Source organism: Peromyscus eremicus, unplaced genomic scaffold (assembly GCF_949786415.1).
Source record: "Peromyscus eremicus unplaced genomic scaffold, PerEre_H2_v1 PerEre#2#unplaced_483, whole genome shotgun sequence".
Lineage (NCBI taxonomy): Eukaryota > Metazoa > Chordata > Mammalia > Rodentia > Cricetidae > Peromyscus > Peromyscus eremicus.
The window spans coordinates 73,007-89,954 of NW_026734719.1; the positions used below are offsets into that span (position 1 = coordinate 73,007).

At 50.3% G+C, this 16,948-nt stretch overlaps 1 protein-coding gene across 1 annotated transcript in view; it reads left to right on the plus strand.

Annotated features, from left to right (window-relative positions):
* Tmem63c (transmembrane protein 63C) overlaps positions 1-15,952 on the plus strand; it is a 76,688-nt gene extending 60,736 nt beyond the window's left edge. Inside the window, 12 exon segments of the mRNA XM_059252895.1 lie at positions 388-552; positions 554-588; positions 1,061-1,214; positions 2,443-2,549; positions 3,701-3,787; positions 4,373-4,438; positions 7,452-7,614; positions 7,858-7,963; positions 8,359-8,526; positions 10,359-10,465; positions 12,064-12,132; positions 15,100-15,952. Of these exon segments, the coding sequence (XP_059108878.1) occupies positions 388-552; positions 554-588; positions 1,061-1,214; positions 2,443-2,549; positions 3,701-3,787; positions 4,373-4,438; positions 7,452-7,614; positions 7,858-7,963; positions 8,359-8,526; positions 10,359-10,465; positions 12,064-12,132; positions 15,100-15,294 (1,422 nt within the window). The 3' untranslated portion in view covers positions 15,295-15,952.
* The last annotated feature ends 996 nt before the right edge of the window (positions 15,953-16,948 follow it).

The following is a 16,948-nucleotide window of genomic DNA, read 5'->3' on the forward strand; positions in this document are numbered from 1 at the left end:
AGCAGGATGTGTCAGAAGGTCCGAGACTGGGCTCTAGTACCAGTATGTACCCTTTCCAATTACATCTCAATTTAGGAATCTGTGCAACTAAGATTCTGTTCCTCACTGGCAAGCATAGATCTGGGGCCACAGGAAGAACTCTGGAACCTGGGGTTACTGATGCTGACCTGAGCTGAAGCTCATCTGTATACAGTTACTGCTGCTAATGGAGGGCAGCAGCTGAGGACCCTGTCCTGGCCAGTCTGGACACCTCCAATACCCTTCTCCCCTTAGCTACTGTGCTTTAGGAACTGTCCATTTCTAAGGTCCTGGGAGACTCAATGAAGGCTTTGAGAATCCCCAAGCAGTGGGGTAACCCCACTGGTGGGACTGTCATGGCGACTCTAGGACCCCGGTATACGATTCTCTGAAGCATTCCTCCCCTTAGCCCAGACCTATGTCTCCTCTTTGTTCCATCTCTGCAGCATCTGTGAGGATTACAAGTACATCCAGTGTGGCATGAACCCCAAGCAGTCCTCAGTAACGACCATTGTCAAAAACTACCACTGGAGGGGTCGCTCATGCCCCTCACCCCAAAGACATCATCTGGTAAGCCTTCTCTGCGTCTCTTTCTCTGTCTCTGAGATTGAAGAAGGCTACAGGACAGGGCCTATTCTCTCTACTTTATTGCCCAACGGAGAATCCATGGGGACTGGACTCAGAACTATCCAAACCCAGCTCCTGCTGGACTCCGCCATGTGCTTTCTTGAGTATCACAGCCCCTGCCTAGCACATGCCCACCTTTACCATATGCATGGAAGAGGCCAACTTTGGGAAAGTTTTCGCTGTAGCCTCTCATTAACCCTTTGAGACACAGTCTGGCCCTTTCCAAATGGTGTCCCTAAGGAGAAATTCCGGTGACCACTCATAGGACCAGGCCCACAGCTGGCATGCAGAAAAAAGTATTGTTCTCTCTCTCTCTCTCTCTCTCTCTCTCTCTCTCTCTCTCTCTCTCTCTCTCTCTCTCACTGTGGACTGAGACCTTGGCCTAACTGTGCTCTTCTCCTCGCCCCCTTCCCAGGAAACACCTGTCCATCCGCCGGTTCAATTGGTGGGCTCGCTTTATCTCAATCAACACCTTCCTGTTCTTCCTCTTCTTCTTCCTCACCACGCCCGCCATCATCATCAACACCATCGACATGTACAACGTCACCCGCCCCATCGAGAACTTGCAGGTGCCTTCTCTGCTCAGGCCAGGCCTGGGGGCTCCCTGGGACAGGGTTCCCGAACTTTTCCAGCAACGGCATGGTGGAGGTCGAGTGGTGGCATAGGCCCCGAGTTCTAAATAGGATGGATGTGGGCCATTGCCCCTCTCGGGAGGTTAGAGGAGCTGTAGGTAGGTGGTCCTGGGGTGAGTCAGAGGATGGGTGGTCCAGTGAATGTGAGTATAGAGGGTACTGATAGATCAGGCCACTCTAAGCCACTTAGGGGGCTGGACGGTACAGCAGGCATTAGCATCTCTGTTCTCACTGGGCTTCCTTGGCTCCTGGTAAGAGTAGAGGGTAAGAAAGCATTGTGTCTGCTTCCTTCTCTCCTGGTGCCTGTAGCCTTGGCCCTGTCAAAGCACTTCCTTAGGTTAGAGGATGCCTTCCACTTAGAACACTGGCCTAGTTCTTCAAATCCTGTGCCCTTCATGCTGTTCTAATGAGCCAGGAAACTTCTGCACCCATAGCATCCCTTCTCTATTCCCAGTGAAACACACCCCCACTCACCCCCTGACACCACCCCCACCCCGTGTACATGCACACATACACACACACACACACACACACACACACACACACACACACACACATATACAGAGACACACATATGCACACAAACACACAGAGACACATGTACAGACACTCACATGCACACAAATACACAGACATATACAGGAACATAGACACACACACTCATGTACGCACACATGTATGGCCATACCACTTTTGCATCTGTCTCAAATCTGTAAGAGGCCCAGGCCATATGCATGCTGGATACCTCTCTGCTCTCCTGGGCATTCCTCCTTCCTGACCCTTCCCATGCTGTCCCCACACTCACACGTCATAGTTCATGCAGTGCTATCCCTGAGTCACATGAGTCACAGCAGCTGGCCCTGGCTGTAGGGTAAAGCCACTAAAGAAACCTCAGGCTGCCTTTCCCATGACCCGAGCATAGAAGCCCCTTGTGGACCCACTTGACCTTGAGGTGTGAGCCTCTGCCTCCTCCAGCTAGGTGAACTTCTGGCCAGGAGGACACTTAAGGAAGGTCAGACTTATTCTGTAGCCTCAGGCAAAACGAGCTTGTTCTTGATGGGGCTGAAGGTGCAGGGGCATGGCTAGGGGAGAACCAGGGCAGCCTGCAAGGGGGAGGGGCTTCATGTACTGATGCCTCTCTTGCCCTCCCCTGCTTCCCCTCCAGAGCCCAGTCATCACCCAGTTCTTTCCCTCTGTACTGCTCTGGGCCTTCACGGTGATACTGCCTCTGGTGGTCTACTTCTCCGCCTTCCTAGAGGCCCACTGGACCAGGTGAGCTGGGGGCTCCTTCCCTTCCTTACGTGGCTCACGCCCCCGGCCTCTTCCTCTCTCCTGTCTGCCTGGCACTGGGGCCTTCCATCTAGCCTAAAGGATGAAAACTGACGGGTGATGGCGTTGATGTTTAAAACCTTCTCGAAGGACCAGAGGTCCTGGCTGTCTCTTGGCCTCTGGCCTTGGGTGTATTGATTAAGGGTTGCTATCTAAGGCGAGGGAGGCCTAAACCAAGCCCGGCTGAGGCGGCCCTCTCTGCCCCCAACCTACCCGGAGGGGACAGAGCTGTTAGGCACGAATGCTGGTGATTCAGAAGGTTCATATGCAGAGCCTCAGGCAAGCAGCCAAGGCCACAGAAGGAGTCCAGACACTCAGTGACATCGGGCATAGTTAGCTCAGACAGAACCAATGTTTCCAAATTCAAGAGATTTTCTACTTATTAATGCTAATACTTCTTCCATGGTGGTAGGTAACTGGGTAGATTATATTAGCCGTATGCTGAGTAAAGGACCTACCTTTGGCCTAATGTCTGCAATGGATCTCAAAAGTGATTTTCTACATGCAAAATTCCTGCCACTCTACCAGGTGGTAAAACATGGGGTTACCTAATAGAAATCCTTAATAGTCTGTCCTATAGTCAAGGACAAGGCTCACATAAATTGCTAAAATTCTCCAAAGATTTGTGTATCATTGGTAATGTGTCTTTGATACAGAGATGTCAAATATACGGCATGCCCTTTGTCTCCTTCCTGTGCCCAGGACAGACATGACTAGTTGATCATACTGTCCATTATTGCTGTTTCCAGATACAGTACAGCTCACAGTGCTCTGTGAAAAGCGCGTTGGGCTGGCCGGTCAGTAGCTTTTCCTCTCCCTCTCTGGCTCACTGTCTTATGTAGTTAGATCTTGGATTCTTTTGTTTGTCTGCTTTGTGTGGTTTTGTTGAGAGAGGGGTCTGTCTACATAGATAGACCAGGCTGTCCTGGAACTTGCTCTGTATGTAGACCAGGCTGGCCTTGAACTCTGAGAGATCCACCTGCCTCTGCTTCCCAGTGCTAGGATTAAAGACGTGCGCCACCATGCCCGGCTCAGATCTTTGGTTATTATTCTGTCTCTCACACCGATAAATGTTTCTCTTTATTTCCTTGTAGGTCAAGTCAGAATATCATCATAGTGCACAAATGCTACATCTTTCTGGTGTTTATGGTGGTCATTCTGCCCTCCATGGGGCTGACCAGGTACCTCGCTCTCAATTATCCTCCCTGTCTCAGCCAGGCTCAGCCTAGAGTTTAAACGTCCTTCCAGATACTGTAGGCCTCCCCTGGTTCTGCAAGTCTCCTCCAGTGACAGTCCCACGCCCGTCACAGGCATAGATAGCTTGAGGCAGGTATCATGCAAACTGTGAAGTGTCAGCCCTGAACTCTGCCTCAGTTCAGCAGACAAGGCATCCCTGACTGGGGGGGTGACAGCCAGAGCGGGGAGAATGCAGCCAACAAAAATGGGAAGTTAGAGAGAGAGAGAGAGAGAGAGAGAGAGAGAGAGAGAGAGAGAGAGAGAGAGAGAGAGAGCGCGAGCGAGCTTGGAGAGTTGGCAAAGATCTATTGCAGAAGGTGGCCTTGAGCTGGAAGGCCCACAGCAAGCGACACAGATGACCCGGTGTTAAAAAGGAAGAAGGCAGGATGATTGGCCAGTGAGCACCAAGCCAGGGACTCAGGGCATTGGGGCGGGAGAATGGAAAGCAGAAAGTCGGGCAGAGGAATCGAGCCCTAGGCTGTAGCACATGAACACTGTCACTGAAGATCTGGTTTTGTTTTTTGCTCTAGTTTGAATGTGTTTTTGCGCTGGCTCTTTGACATCTACTATCTTGAACATGCGACCATCAGGTTCCAGTGAGTATCCTTGGGTGTACACGGCGTTTTCTGTGTGTCTGCACTGAGGTGGATATGTGTACCCTTCCCTCGTCCATCCTTGCATCACTGGTACCCAGGAGTAGATAGATGCAGGTGGAACCATCTCCAGAAGCCTGGCCTGTGCTGTGGTCCCCCCTGGCAATCTGGTAAAGCCCAGGGACCTCTCCTTGAAATCATTGGAGTTTCACAAGAAGCTAACACAAAAGTGTGCAGGGTGGGGATCCCATAGGTCTCCATATAGTTTTCCTCACTGATAACATTTTGTATGAATATAGTGTACTGTAAGACCCAGGACCCTCCTGTTGGTACAGTCCACAAAGCTGATCAAGTTGTCTCCAGTTTTCACCCACTTTGGGCAGTGTGTGTAAGTGTATAAAATACATGGATTGCACTGTGATCAGAGGCAAGGGAGATTGATCAATGGTTAAGAGTGTATACTGTTTTGGCAGAGACAAGAGTTCGATTCCCAGAACCCTCGAGGTGACTCAAAATTGCCTGTAATCCCAACTCCAGGGAGTCCAGTGCCCCTTTCTGACCTCCTTGAGCACTGTCCTTTCCTGCACAAACCCACACTCAGGCACACGCATATACCCACCATTTCAATATAAGATAAAATAAATATAGTTATCAAAATGTTTTTACAGTTTTGTGGCTGTCTTCATTAACCCATCAATAAGATACTACATTTTAAATAGAAGCAATGTAAAGTTATATTTTTTTTTTGTTTATTTACAGACATCAGTGTGAGGGCTGATTAATTCCTGGAATAAGAAAATTAAAACTGGGGAGGCAGGATCTATGATAACATGTGCATTATGTTGAAATCTGGTCTATTGTAGATTTTTTTTTTTTCACGGTTACAGTATTTGAAAACCCCAGCTTTCAAAGACACAATGCAAATGACCTTCACCTTCCACAGCTTGCTCTTTGAGGCAAGGACCATAATCCTCTAAGTTTTTCACAGTTGAACTGACACTGTTAATCATAGAAAGTCATCTTTTTTAAGGTGGATGGGTTAATCTTTGGCTAGGAGTATATCTTCAATACACTTCACTTACGATAAAGCAAAGCTCGTGTGAGTTGACTACAATGTTGTGAAGCGTGGATATGATTAGTGTTTTCTACTCACTCAACAGTGTTGGATTCTACTCAGCTCAAGATTCTCCTGCCTCAGCTTCCTATGGGAATCACATCCAGGGTCTTGAGCTTGCTAGGCAAATGTTCTACCACGAAGCTCGCTTCAGCCCTTAAGAAAGTTTTTGAAGGAGTTCTGAAATGTGGCCAGAGGTTCACCGTTCTCTGTTCAAGAACATTAACATGGTTGTGTAGATGGGGACACTGAGAAATGTCAGACATGCTTAGGGTCTCCCTTTTAAAATAGTGTGTGTGTGTGTGTGTGTGTGTGTGTGTGTGTGTGTGTGTGTGCGCGCGCGCGCGCGCGCGCGCGTGCACACTCGTGCACGCATGTAAAGGCCAGAGTCAACCTTGGATGTCATTCCCCTGGAGCTGTCAACGTTTTTTTTTTTCATGTCAGGGTCTCTGTCTGAGACCTGGAGGTCACTGATTGGGTCGACTGGCTAGGGAGCTGGGATTGCAAGGCATGTCCCATACCTGTCCATTTGTTTGGTCGGTGCTAGATATCAAATCGGATGGTTGTGTTTGCCCAGAAAACACTCTGTTGATTGGCCATCTTCCCAGCCTTTAAAATATTTCGATTCTCTATTTCAATATAATTGTGTTCTTTGCAATGCTCATGTTTTGTGCACTAAAGACATTCAGAGAAGCCGCAGCTGAGTGACTCCCATTGGAAGCTGGCTAGCCATGTCATCCCCTTCAGGCTTTCGGGGGTTTGTTTGTTTTCTGAGACAGGGTTTCTCTGTGTAGCCCTTGTTGTCCTGGAACTCACTCTGTAGACCAGGCCGGCCTCAATCTCAGAGATCTGCCTGCCTCTGCCTCCTGAGTGCTGGGACTAAAGGTGTGTGCCACCACCGCCTGGCTCAAGTCCATGTCAATGGACAACTGAATTTTACTCACTGTACCTTTTAGCTTATCTAGCACCTACTGTCATTTTGCATAAGTGATATAAAAAGATATAGGCAATGATGGCAATGGGATTTCAGTTGGTTTCAAAGTCACAGCAGCTAATGTCCCTGTGGTGTGTTGCGAATGTTCTTCATGGAAAGAAATGGTTACTTTCAACTAGAGATCAGTGAAACTAAAGATGTTGTCTTGGGAGCTAAAGAGATGACTCAGCTGTTAAGATCATGGACTGCTCTTGCAGAGGACCTGAGTTTGGTTCTTAGCGTCTATCCAGGTGACTCACAAGCTCCTGTAACGCCAGCTCCGGGGGATCCAATGCCTCTGGCTTCTGTGGGCACCTGCGCTCACGTGCACATATCCATACACAGACACATACACGTAATTAAAAATAATAAAAATAAACCTTTAAAAAGAATTTTAAGCCAGGCATGGTGGTGCATGCCTTGAATCCTATAACTTGGGAGGCAGAGGCAGGTGGATTTCTGTGAGTTCCAGGACAGCAGGGCTGTTAACACAGAGAAAACCTGTCTCAGAAAAAAAAAAATTCAAAAGATGTCATATTTTCTTCTCCAAGGCTGTATATCTTCAGAATTCAGAGTCTGTTAAAAGGTCAGACACCTAACAGGTCTATTCTAAATCATATTTTATGTAGTTCATCCATATGTCTGCTCAAAAGGGTTCCTGGTATCTATGTGTTTACATTCATGTGTGTGCAGGAGAACTGCACCTTCACAGAAGAATATGCCTACCACCTCACTGGGGCATGCAGCCTTACAGGCTGCCATTATATATGTGGCCTATCGTTGATAAAAATGCCATTATTCAGAGTGGCTGTTTACGGATCCTTATTCTTCTCCACTCTCCACTCTCTCCACCGTTTCTCTCTTCCTCTCCCAACATCTCTCCCCTTATCCTGTTCTTCCACTGCCTCCCACCTTCCCCTACTTCCCAGGTGCGTATTCCTTCCAGACAATGGTGCATTCTTCGTCAACTACGTGATCACAGCTGCTCTGCTCGGCACCGGCATGGAGCTAATGCGTCTGGGGTCACTCTGCACGTACTGTACTCGCCTCTTCTTTTCCAGATCAGAGCCGGAGAGAGTCCACATCAGAAAGGTAAGGGCCAGCCCTTCTCTGAGCACAACCCTCAGCTCCTGTGGGAGGGAAAAGAAGTCTGCCAGGAGCACTGGGACCCACGATGAAAGGCTTGTGACCATGGGTAGCTGTTTCTTGGACTCCAACAAGGGAGGAAACATTGCCTCTAGGACTGAGCTGCCAGCCAGCTCCCTAGAGCTCCCAGACGCATCCAATACAAGGGAGCTGGGTAACTTCAGGGTGACCCCCTGCCTTCTGCCTTAGAACCAGGCCATGGACTTCCAGTTTGGGCGAGAATATGCGTGGATGCTGAACGTCTTCAGCGTGGTGATGGCATATAGCATCACGTGCCCTATAATTGTCCCTTTTGGTGAGTTATCTGCGAGGTACCCTCAGGGCTACACTTTCTGAAATGGGAGGAGGAACCAAGCTCCACAGCATCAGGCTACCTCCTGGAGCATGAGGAGATCTGGGACAGCCTGTGGCAGGGAGGTGGCAGGGACAGGGCTAGGCCATGGAACTGATTGGATGGCAAGGGGTGTTGGTTGACTGCATGCGTGAATGAATGACATCGCCAAGCTGGCAGAATCAGTTCTAGAAGGCCACAGAAGTCGTCGCTGTAGGTCTCCCACAGCCTACCCCTGACTCCTGCTGCCCTGTCAGCCCTGAGTCTGGCCATTCAGATCCACGGGTGTCTGAGGGCAGCACAGATCTACCCTGTTAGTTAGAGCAGCCAGTGAATGTCTCTGTTTTCTGGTCCCCCAGGGCTGCTCTATTTGTGCATGAAGCATCTCACAGACCGTTATAACATGTACTACTCCTACGCGCCCACCAAACTGAATGAGCAGATCCACATGGCCGCCGTCTACCAGGCCATCTTCGCACCACTCTTGGGGCTCTTCTGGATGCTCTTCTTCTCCATCCTGCGCGTAGGTGGGTGAGCAGCCTGCTCTGTGGTCCCGTCTCTGCCTGACCTTTGCCCTGTGAGTCCCTTGAGACCATCTCTGGTAGAAGAAGAGAGCTCAGGGTGAGCAGAACATTGCTCGTAGGACTTGGCCAAGTCCAGCGAGTGCTCCGGGCCACAGTGCATGCATTAGTCTTGGCAGAACTTTGAGACAAAGGCAAAAGTCCAAATGATGCAGGTTGGGCTTTGAGTAAGAAATGTCACATACGCCGGGCGGTGGTGGCGCACGCCTTTAATCCCAGCACTCGGGAGGCAGAGCCAGGCGGATCTCTGTGAGTTCGAGGCCAGCCTGGGCTACCAAGTGAGTCCCAGGAAAGGCGCAAAGCTACACAGAGAAACCCTGTCTCGAAAAACCAAAAAAAAAAAAAGAAATGTCACATTCCTTCATTTTAAATGTAGATGGACAGAAAATAGAATAGCAGCTTTGGAGACTCCATTCCCATGATATTTCCTCTGGGAGCCTATAAGATACTTGCTTTCATGGGCTTGCCAGAACCTGGAAGGGAATCAGATTCTGCAATGGTGGCTAGCCTTTCCTTGCCATTTGGCTGCACAAAGATGCCACTCCTACCTTGGGGAGCCCAGAGGCACCTTCACAGAAATTCCCAGGGGCCCCAGACTGGGAGCTCCTCAGCTTCCTCCCAGCTGGGTCACCCATGTCACTAGGCTGTCCCCAATTCCACTGACTTTCCCTCCCATGACAACTTACTGTGGTGTATTTTTCTCACGCTCCTCCGTCAGAATGACACCCTGGATTACACTCACGGCATGTTTATTTGGTAACATCCATTTCCTGACCTGTGTGGTTTGCCCTGCCACCAGGAAGGTATTCCCCCCACCCCCATTAATGCCTTTTTCTAAGTATCAAAACAGAAAAAAAAAATACAAAGACCAAAGTCTGTTCCCTGTAATCCCTTCCAGATGCCCGTTCTTGGAGGGAGCATTGTGCAGGGATTTCTCTGCCCCTAGCGTTCTCTGTCCAGAGCGTGGTTTTATCCCCAGACTCTGGCTAGGCATTTGCTCAGGGGAGAGAGCAAATGTGTGTGTTAGTTTACTGTTATTTATAAAATCGTGACCAACCACTTTGTAACTTGTAATCTTAAGTTTTCATCCGCATATTACATTCCATACGGCTTCATATGTTAAGAGTCTGAACCCAGCCTTTCATCAGCGGCATTCAAGGCTACAGCTTTTGTTAGCTCTCTGTGGCTGGATGGTGCAGTTGTTTACCAGTTCCTGCTTTTGCATAGCCACGCCCTGGTGAGCTTCATTTGGCAGTCACCCGAGACTGGAGAGTTGACTTTCCTTACTGACCTTGTTAAAAATCTGTTGCCATTGAGGAGATCAAATATTCATACATGAAAGCTTTTGGACTCTGGTTAGCACCAGGCCTGTGGGGACAAGGAAGCCTCAGAGACTGGGGGCAATAGCAGAACTGGTAACTCAGATTCTTTTGAGGAACCCTGGGAACAAGTAGTTGGCAGATCAAGATGGACTTGTTTAATGGACATTGGTGTGGGTAATTTAAGTCCATTCAAATTCTATTTTCCATAGAATCCACAATAAGCCACATTCTAAACTGGCCAAGTAGAACAGAAAGATGCCCTTACCATATCGTGCTCACTGATGCCCGTTCTTGGAGGGAGCGTTGTGCAGGGATTTCTCTGCCCCTAGCTCAGTGGTCCTGTGGAGGTTCTGAAGCAGGTGGTCCCAGGCATCTGCAAAGCACTCCTGTGGCCCTGCCTTCTACCCTGATTCCAGCGCTGAGCTCCAGGCCCACGGTCTTTCTTCTCCCTGGCAGGTACCCACACCATCACTTTCTTCTCCTTGTCCTCCCTCATATTCTCCGTGATGATTGCCTTTTCTGGGATTTTTCTGGGGAAGCTCCGGGTTGTCCGTAAGTATGAGGTAAGTTGCCAGTTTGCTCTTCACATCACTGATTTTTTTTTTTTTTTTTTGGGTCCCAAAGACATAGCTCTGAGATACCCTGATCCCCAGAACACAACAGGACAAGAGGGGTGGTATTTCTTTTAGACCAAGGTTTCTGGGCTCACATGCACTAACTCAGGGTGGCCATCCAAAGACACCCCCCCCAACACCTCTTCCAAATAACAGGCTGCTGCTGGCCTGTCTGTCCCACCACAGGAGTCTGATTCAGCTACTGTGAGCATCATGGCAAGGGGCTCAGAGAGCTGAAGGAAGGAGAAATAGAAAGAGACAGGGGATGGTGGTGAATGGAACCCAGGCTATGAGGCACTGGAGGCTGTCTGTTTAGAGGGGTCTCTAGTGAGTCCTCTGGCACTTTGACAAAGGTACCAAGTCTAATCATTAGGCCCTGGAGACAAAACTACATCCACACCATCTCAGAGCCCTGCCAGCAATGCTGAATATCTGCGTCAGCATTTCCCAGAGTGAACATCAATGCTGGGACACTGGAATGATTCCCAACAGATGAAACATAATTCTTGCTCTTCATGATTACATACTTGTCTTTCCAACTGACTTTCTACTGACAATAATTGGTTGTTTATAACAGTGAAAAGTTTCCTTCCTGAACAATGTATATAAAGAAAAGAAAACTGGTTTAAAGCACGGCACCCTGCAGAGGGAGCCTTCTGGAAACATTTCTTCTTGCTCTCTCTGTATCTGGGACTCGGTCGGAGCACAAGCACCCACTACTATTGCTGGCGAGAGTACCAGGCTTGACTTTCCTTCAGCACACACATACACACACACACACACACACACACACACACACACCCCACAGGCTCTTATACTATGATGTCACCAGACCTGTTTGCCCTTGTGCCACCCTAGAGAAGAAGAGTGGTAGGGAACCTGGTAAAGGTGATTGAGGATCCCTAGACAAAGAACAGCCAGAGCAGAAGCCCCATTCCAACTACGATTATTTCCCCCTTTATGGTTTTTGGAACAGAACATTCCAAAAGGGATTCTTGGCATCCCAGTCATTTCCCTGTTTCTTCTAGGCCTGCTGGTCTGAGGGTCTAGAAAGAAAAAGAGTTAGCTAGGAAGTGGTGGCACACACCTTTAATCTCAGCACTGGGGAGGCAGAGGCCAGCCTGGTCTACAAAGCGAGTTCCAGGACAGCCAGGACTACACAGAGAAACCCTGTCTTGAAAAACCAAACAGAAAGAAAGAAAAGAAGAAAAGGAAGGAAGGAGAGAGAGAGAGAGAGAGAAGAAAAGAAAGAAATAGAAAGACAGAGACAGACAGAGAAAAGAAAGAAATAAAGAAGAAAGAAAGAAAGAAAGAAAGAAAGAAAGAAAGAAAGAAAGAAAGAAAGAAAGAAAGAAAAAGGAAGGAAGGAAGAAAGAAAGAGAAAGAAAAGGAAAAGGAAGGAAGGAAGGAAAAGAGAAAGGAAGGAAGAAAGAGGAAAAGCTGAGGGACAAGGTGGCAAGCCAGAGGCCAGGGTGTTGACAGAGGGTGGGAGGGGCCAGGGGCAGCAGCCTCCATCCTGTGATGCACCACGCTCCTGTCCACTGCAGCCTGAGGAAGAAGCCGAGACTGTCTTTGATGTGGAGCCAAGCAGCACGACCTCCACACCCACCTCCCTTGTGAGTTTCTGCCTCCACCCTGGGGACAAGTCAGGAGGGTGGGGACTTGCAAGGGCGGCTCACTCCAACGACGTGGGCGGGGGGACACCAGTGTTTAGTGCCTGCCCTGGGTACTGGGGAGGAGCCGGGACCCCTGGGCTCCCTCTTCTGACGCAGCAGGACTTGGCCCAGGTCCAAGTGTTTCCGTGGCCCTGGCTGAAGCATGGGGTGAGAAGATCCAACTCTGGCTTGACAGTCAATAGAAGTCACCCAGAGAGGAGAGAGCCAGAGAGGAGAGAGCCAGAGCGGAAGTACTCGATCAGGGAGGTCCATCTCTCAGAGTCCTCAACCGTGTAGACGCAGGGGCATGCTGGGGCTCGGCCTCAGGACCCAAGGCTGCCTCCAGGGCACAGGCGTTGGCCAGAGTGGTGCAGACAGAGCTGCAGGGAGCTATTGACGGACCCAGTGAATGGTAAGGCAGGGGCAGCACCCGACTGATGAGCCCGCCAGCCTGCCAAGAGCCAAGGCTGGACCCAGAGTCTGTGACCAGTGGACTGGGCAGAGGTGCCCGTGCCCTTTGGCTTGCCCTCATCCCTACCACATACATGCGTTTAGGCAATCATCTATGCACGTACAGAGCTGGGCACAGGGTCCTTCATAACTCAGTGTTAGGCACCTCTGACAAGCATTGAAGAAGAGTGCCAGCAGGTCTGGGCCCTTGGGGGAAGCTTCCCCGACAAGGGGCCATGCCATGCAACTGGAGGAATGGGAGGAAAGGTTGCCAGGTGAAGCAGGGTGTGGGGAGAGCTTTGGAGGAAGAGGAAGAGCCTGGGCAAAAGCCAGAAGAGACCATATGGAGCCTGTGGGGCAAACAGAAAACAGTGTTCAACATGGATGTATAGAGCGTGCCTGTGGGCTTGGGGCACAGAGCCTGGAGGCTTTTTTTTTTTTTTTTTTTTTTTTTTTTGAGTGGTGGCAGAGTTGGGTCAAAGTCCATCAGCATAGGCAGACCCGCCTGGCCATGTGCACAGACACAAGATGTGTCAGAACCCTAGTGGGTCTCCCTTGAAAGGAAAAAGCAAAACTAAACCGTGCCGCCAAACTCTCTGAGAGGAGGCGGTGAAGAGACCGAGAACCGGCCAGGGATGACGTTCTCTGGCCAACAGGAGCACTCACTCTCGCTGGTAGCAGAGGAACTAGAAAGAGCTCGAAGCCTTGCTGTTTTCTCTCTGGATTAATAAACTCCCACGGTCAGGAATTTTAATCCTCAAAACTTAATTGTTACCATGTTTGCTGTGTGTGGGAGACTGAGCACGCGGCCTAAAAGCATGTTAGGTAGGCACCCTGCTCAGCCACACTCCCACCCCCTAAGATCCACTAATTTAGACCCCAGTGTGCTGGGCAAGGATGTGGCCAAACAGACGAGTTTGAACCAAGTCCATATGACTATAACATCTGTGCTTTAAAAAAAAAAAATGAATAGAACTCATTATTTATGCATGTATTTATTTTTTGAGACAGGGTTTCCGTGTGGGCAGGCTGGCCTCGACCTTCAGGCTCAAGTGATTCTCTCCAGCTTCCAGAGTAGCAGGGACTACACAGGCGCGTGCTGCGTGCCTGACTTAAGCTCTTAAAAACCCTTTATGTTTCCGACAGTGGTATATGAACATGGTAGGCAACTGTGGGGATGGAAAACAGAGGAGCAAGACTAAGGAAATAAAAAGTTCATATTCCCACCACCCGGGGATGTTCCCTGAGACACTGGTATACATTCTTCAGGGTACCTACGGATGTGTGCCTCTCTTCCAAGTATCTTATGCTTATATGTACATGTGGACTCCTAGATGTATAGGTGTGGTTTCTGCTCAAATGAAATCCTACCGTACAGACAATTTTATAACCTGGGTAACTGTCAGTGTGTTGCTGCATAGATGAATTTTGATCCCTTTGCCTATCCATATTCAAATGGCCCACATTACCCATCTTTTATACGGGCCCCAACCCAGAACCAGTTGAGTATCCATGCTAGACTGGGACTTGAAAAGATTAAGCCACTCCTGCAGAATGCCTCCACCTTCTAGATTCCTCTGGCTCATCTTCCTGATATCCTCCAGCAGGTTCCCCTCCCTTCCCTAGTCCCTGAAAGCTGGAGCCTGGGGAGGTTCACATCCAATGCAGGGGCTAGACTGTATTCCTGGAAGTACAGTGCTTCACCTTGGAGACCTGTAACATGCCATTCATTCCTGTTAGTGGTGCTAATTGGACTACTGCATATGACGCCAGGTTTTTCCACTGCTCAGCTACCATTTCCTTTTTCATGGTCAAAATGTCTGTGGTGTGTGCTTTGCCGATAGGCATGTGTCTAGATATTTCACAGGACTGTTCCTTCATTGACTAGGGCTGTTTGTTTATATTGGAAGATGAAAAGCTTCCTTTCTATCTCATAATTACCTACTTCCGAAGTAAGGAATAGATTGAAAGCCACTTCAAGAGGCGATAGATTGCCCCATCCCATGGTACTTCCTGTGTCTCTAATCTGTCCCTTTCCCGGGCATTCCTAAAAACCAGCCCTCAGTGTGACAAGAGCCAGCTAACACTCTCAGTTTTGAATCTGTGACACATTGCAGCAAAGCATTCCAGCTGATGAATGAAGGTCTCTCCAGGGGGACCCTAGGCCATCGCCCCCTAGATTCAGCCTGAGTGGGAACAGATAATGTGTGGAACACATCCTGTAGATGAGGCGTTAGGAAGCCCGCCATTAAAGTAACCCTGGCAACTCTAAGGTAGTGAACAGGTTTTATTTCTAGGAGCTAACTGAATGATAAGGAGCAAAGCAGAGGATGGGCAAGGCTGCTGGGGAGTGGGGCAGAGAGGGCCCGGGACTTGGAAGGGCAGAGGTGACTGGGTGGGGTATGAGGACAGAGGGTGTACTCTAGACCTTGCTCCCAATATGACCTTGCCTCATCTTCCCCTCTCTGTCCCGAGCAGCTGTACGTGGCCACCGTGCTACAGGAGCCGGAGCTGAACCTGACCCCTGCCTCCTCCCCAGCCCGGCACACCTATGGCACCATGAACAGCCAGCCAGAAGAGGGAGAAGAGGAGAGCGGTCTGAGGGGCTTTGCGAGGGAGCTGGACTCAGCTCAGTTCCAGGAAGGGCTGGAATTGGAGGGCCAGAGCCACTGATTAGGACTCCAGTCAGGGGACCAGGGGAGAGCCTGGTGGAGGGAGACAGGAAGGAGCTCCCTTCCACAGACTTTGAGAAGCTCCTGATGGAGACATCTGCCATCCTGTGGTCGGTCATGTGAAGAGCCGGGCCTGCTGACCGGCTGGAAAGGGTGGGATGCTGGGTAATCATGAGGACCCAGGGATGGGGTGGAGGAAGCATACACCATGTTTCTGGGAGCAGTGGCTGAAGTCCAGGACACAAGAGACTGAATGCTGTGTGTCTTGCTGGGGTCCAGCTGGTGAAAGTATGCATAAGGGAAGAGGTAGGGCCCACCGAAGGCTTTCTGGGGGCTTCATCACCCCCACTCCAGCTGCCCATCAAAGGTGGTCGCTCCTGACCCCAGTCCTCCACTGCAGTCTGAGCAGACAAAGGTATGTGTACTGGGCCTTGTGGAGGAGGCCCAGGTGGCTGTCTCGTGACAGGTTTCCCTGCAGAGCATCTAGAATCTCTGTACCTCACCCCCTGAGCAAGGGGCAGCTGGGACAACCCTGGGAAGAGATGGACCCTTCCCTGTTTCTCTGCCCTGCTATCTACTCCTAAGGGTAGTTACTGGGGCAGTGACTCAAGTTCATTAAAGGAGACCTTCATGCATGTGGTGAAGGAAACCATGGCTAATCCTTGCTGGTTGATTTAAGGGTGTGTGTGTGTGTGTGTGTGTGTGTGTGTGTGTGTGTGTGTGTGGTGTGTAGGAGGGCATAGAGTTCAGGAAAAAAGGTCTTCTTTCCAAATGTGGGCCATGGAAGTGAGACACACCTCTCTAAGCCCCAAGGAAAAAGGAAAAGATCCCCCAAAGCCTCGAGGCGGCCACCAAGAGCATCCTCTGCCTCGTGTATTTGAACGCTGTGCCCCAGCATGACCAAGACTGGAGACAGCCCAGGCTGCAAGCTGAAGGCACTGGCTACCCGCTGCCCTCAGAAGCTGCCCTGCCTGGCCTCCAGTGTGGTACTGGCGAAACGTTTCAGATGCTCCGCAAAGTGCTGTCACCCTAGTCCTGGCGGGGTTAGGTAGAGGAGGAGGGATGGGTGCATCCCCCCATGGAGAAGACCCTTCTGGTGGGCCAGCTGCTTCCCCAGATCTGCCTCCAACCGGAGCAGCAAACCTCTGCAATGCTGGAGACTCAGCACCTCTGCCTCTTCCTGAGGTGTTCCAACTTCTGCCTCTGAAGACAGGGCGTTGTCAGGCCTGCCATGAGGCCTGAGCCACCTGAACCAAGGGGTCCGTAGGCCATAGAGCCTCTGAAGCTCCCCCCCAGATATCTGGGTCCCTCCTTGCTGCCCGTTCACTGCAGGTGGGTCCACTCTCATTCCACCTCAGTGTCTCCACCCAGGTACATGGCTGCCCTGAACTCAGACAGATCCACCTGCCTCTGCGCCACCTCTGTTGTCTCCCCCCCCCCCAGCCCCACAGTTCCAAACTTCACTCCAGGGCAGAAACGGTTGCTCACGGGGCAAGTAGAGTCACACTCCAGGACTTGGCCCCAAACATTAGCACGGTGATCTTTGCTGAGGACTTGAGTCCGCTGGGACAGGCTACCTCCATTCCTTGTTGAGCTTGGGGTAAGGGGGGCGGGGATTACATATAGCCAGGCCCTTATATACTCCAGCACCCCAG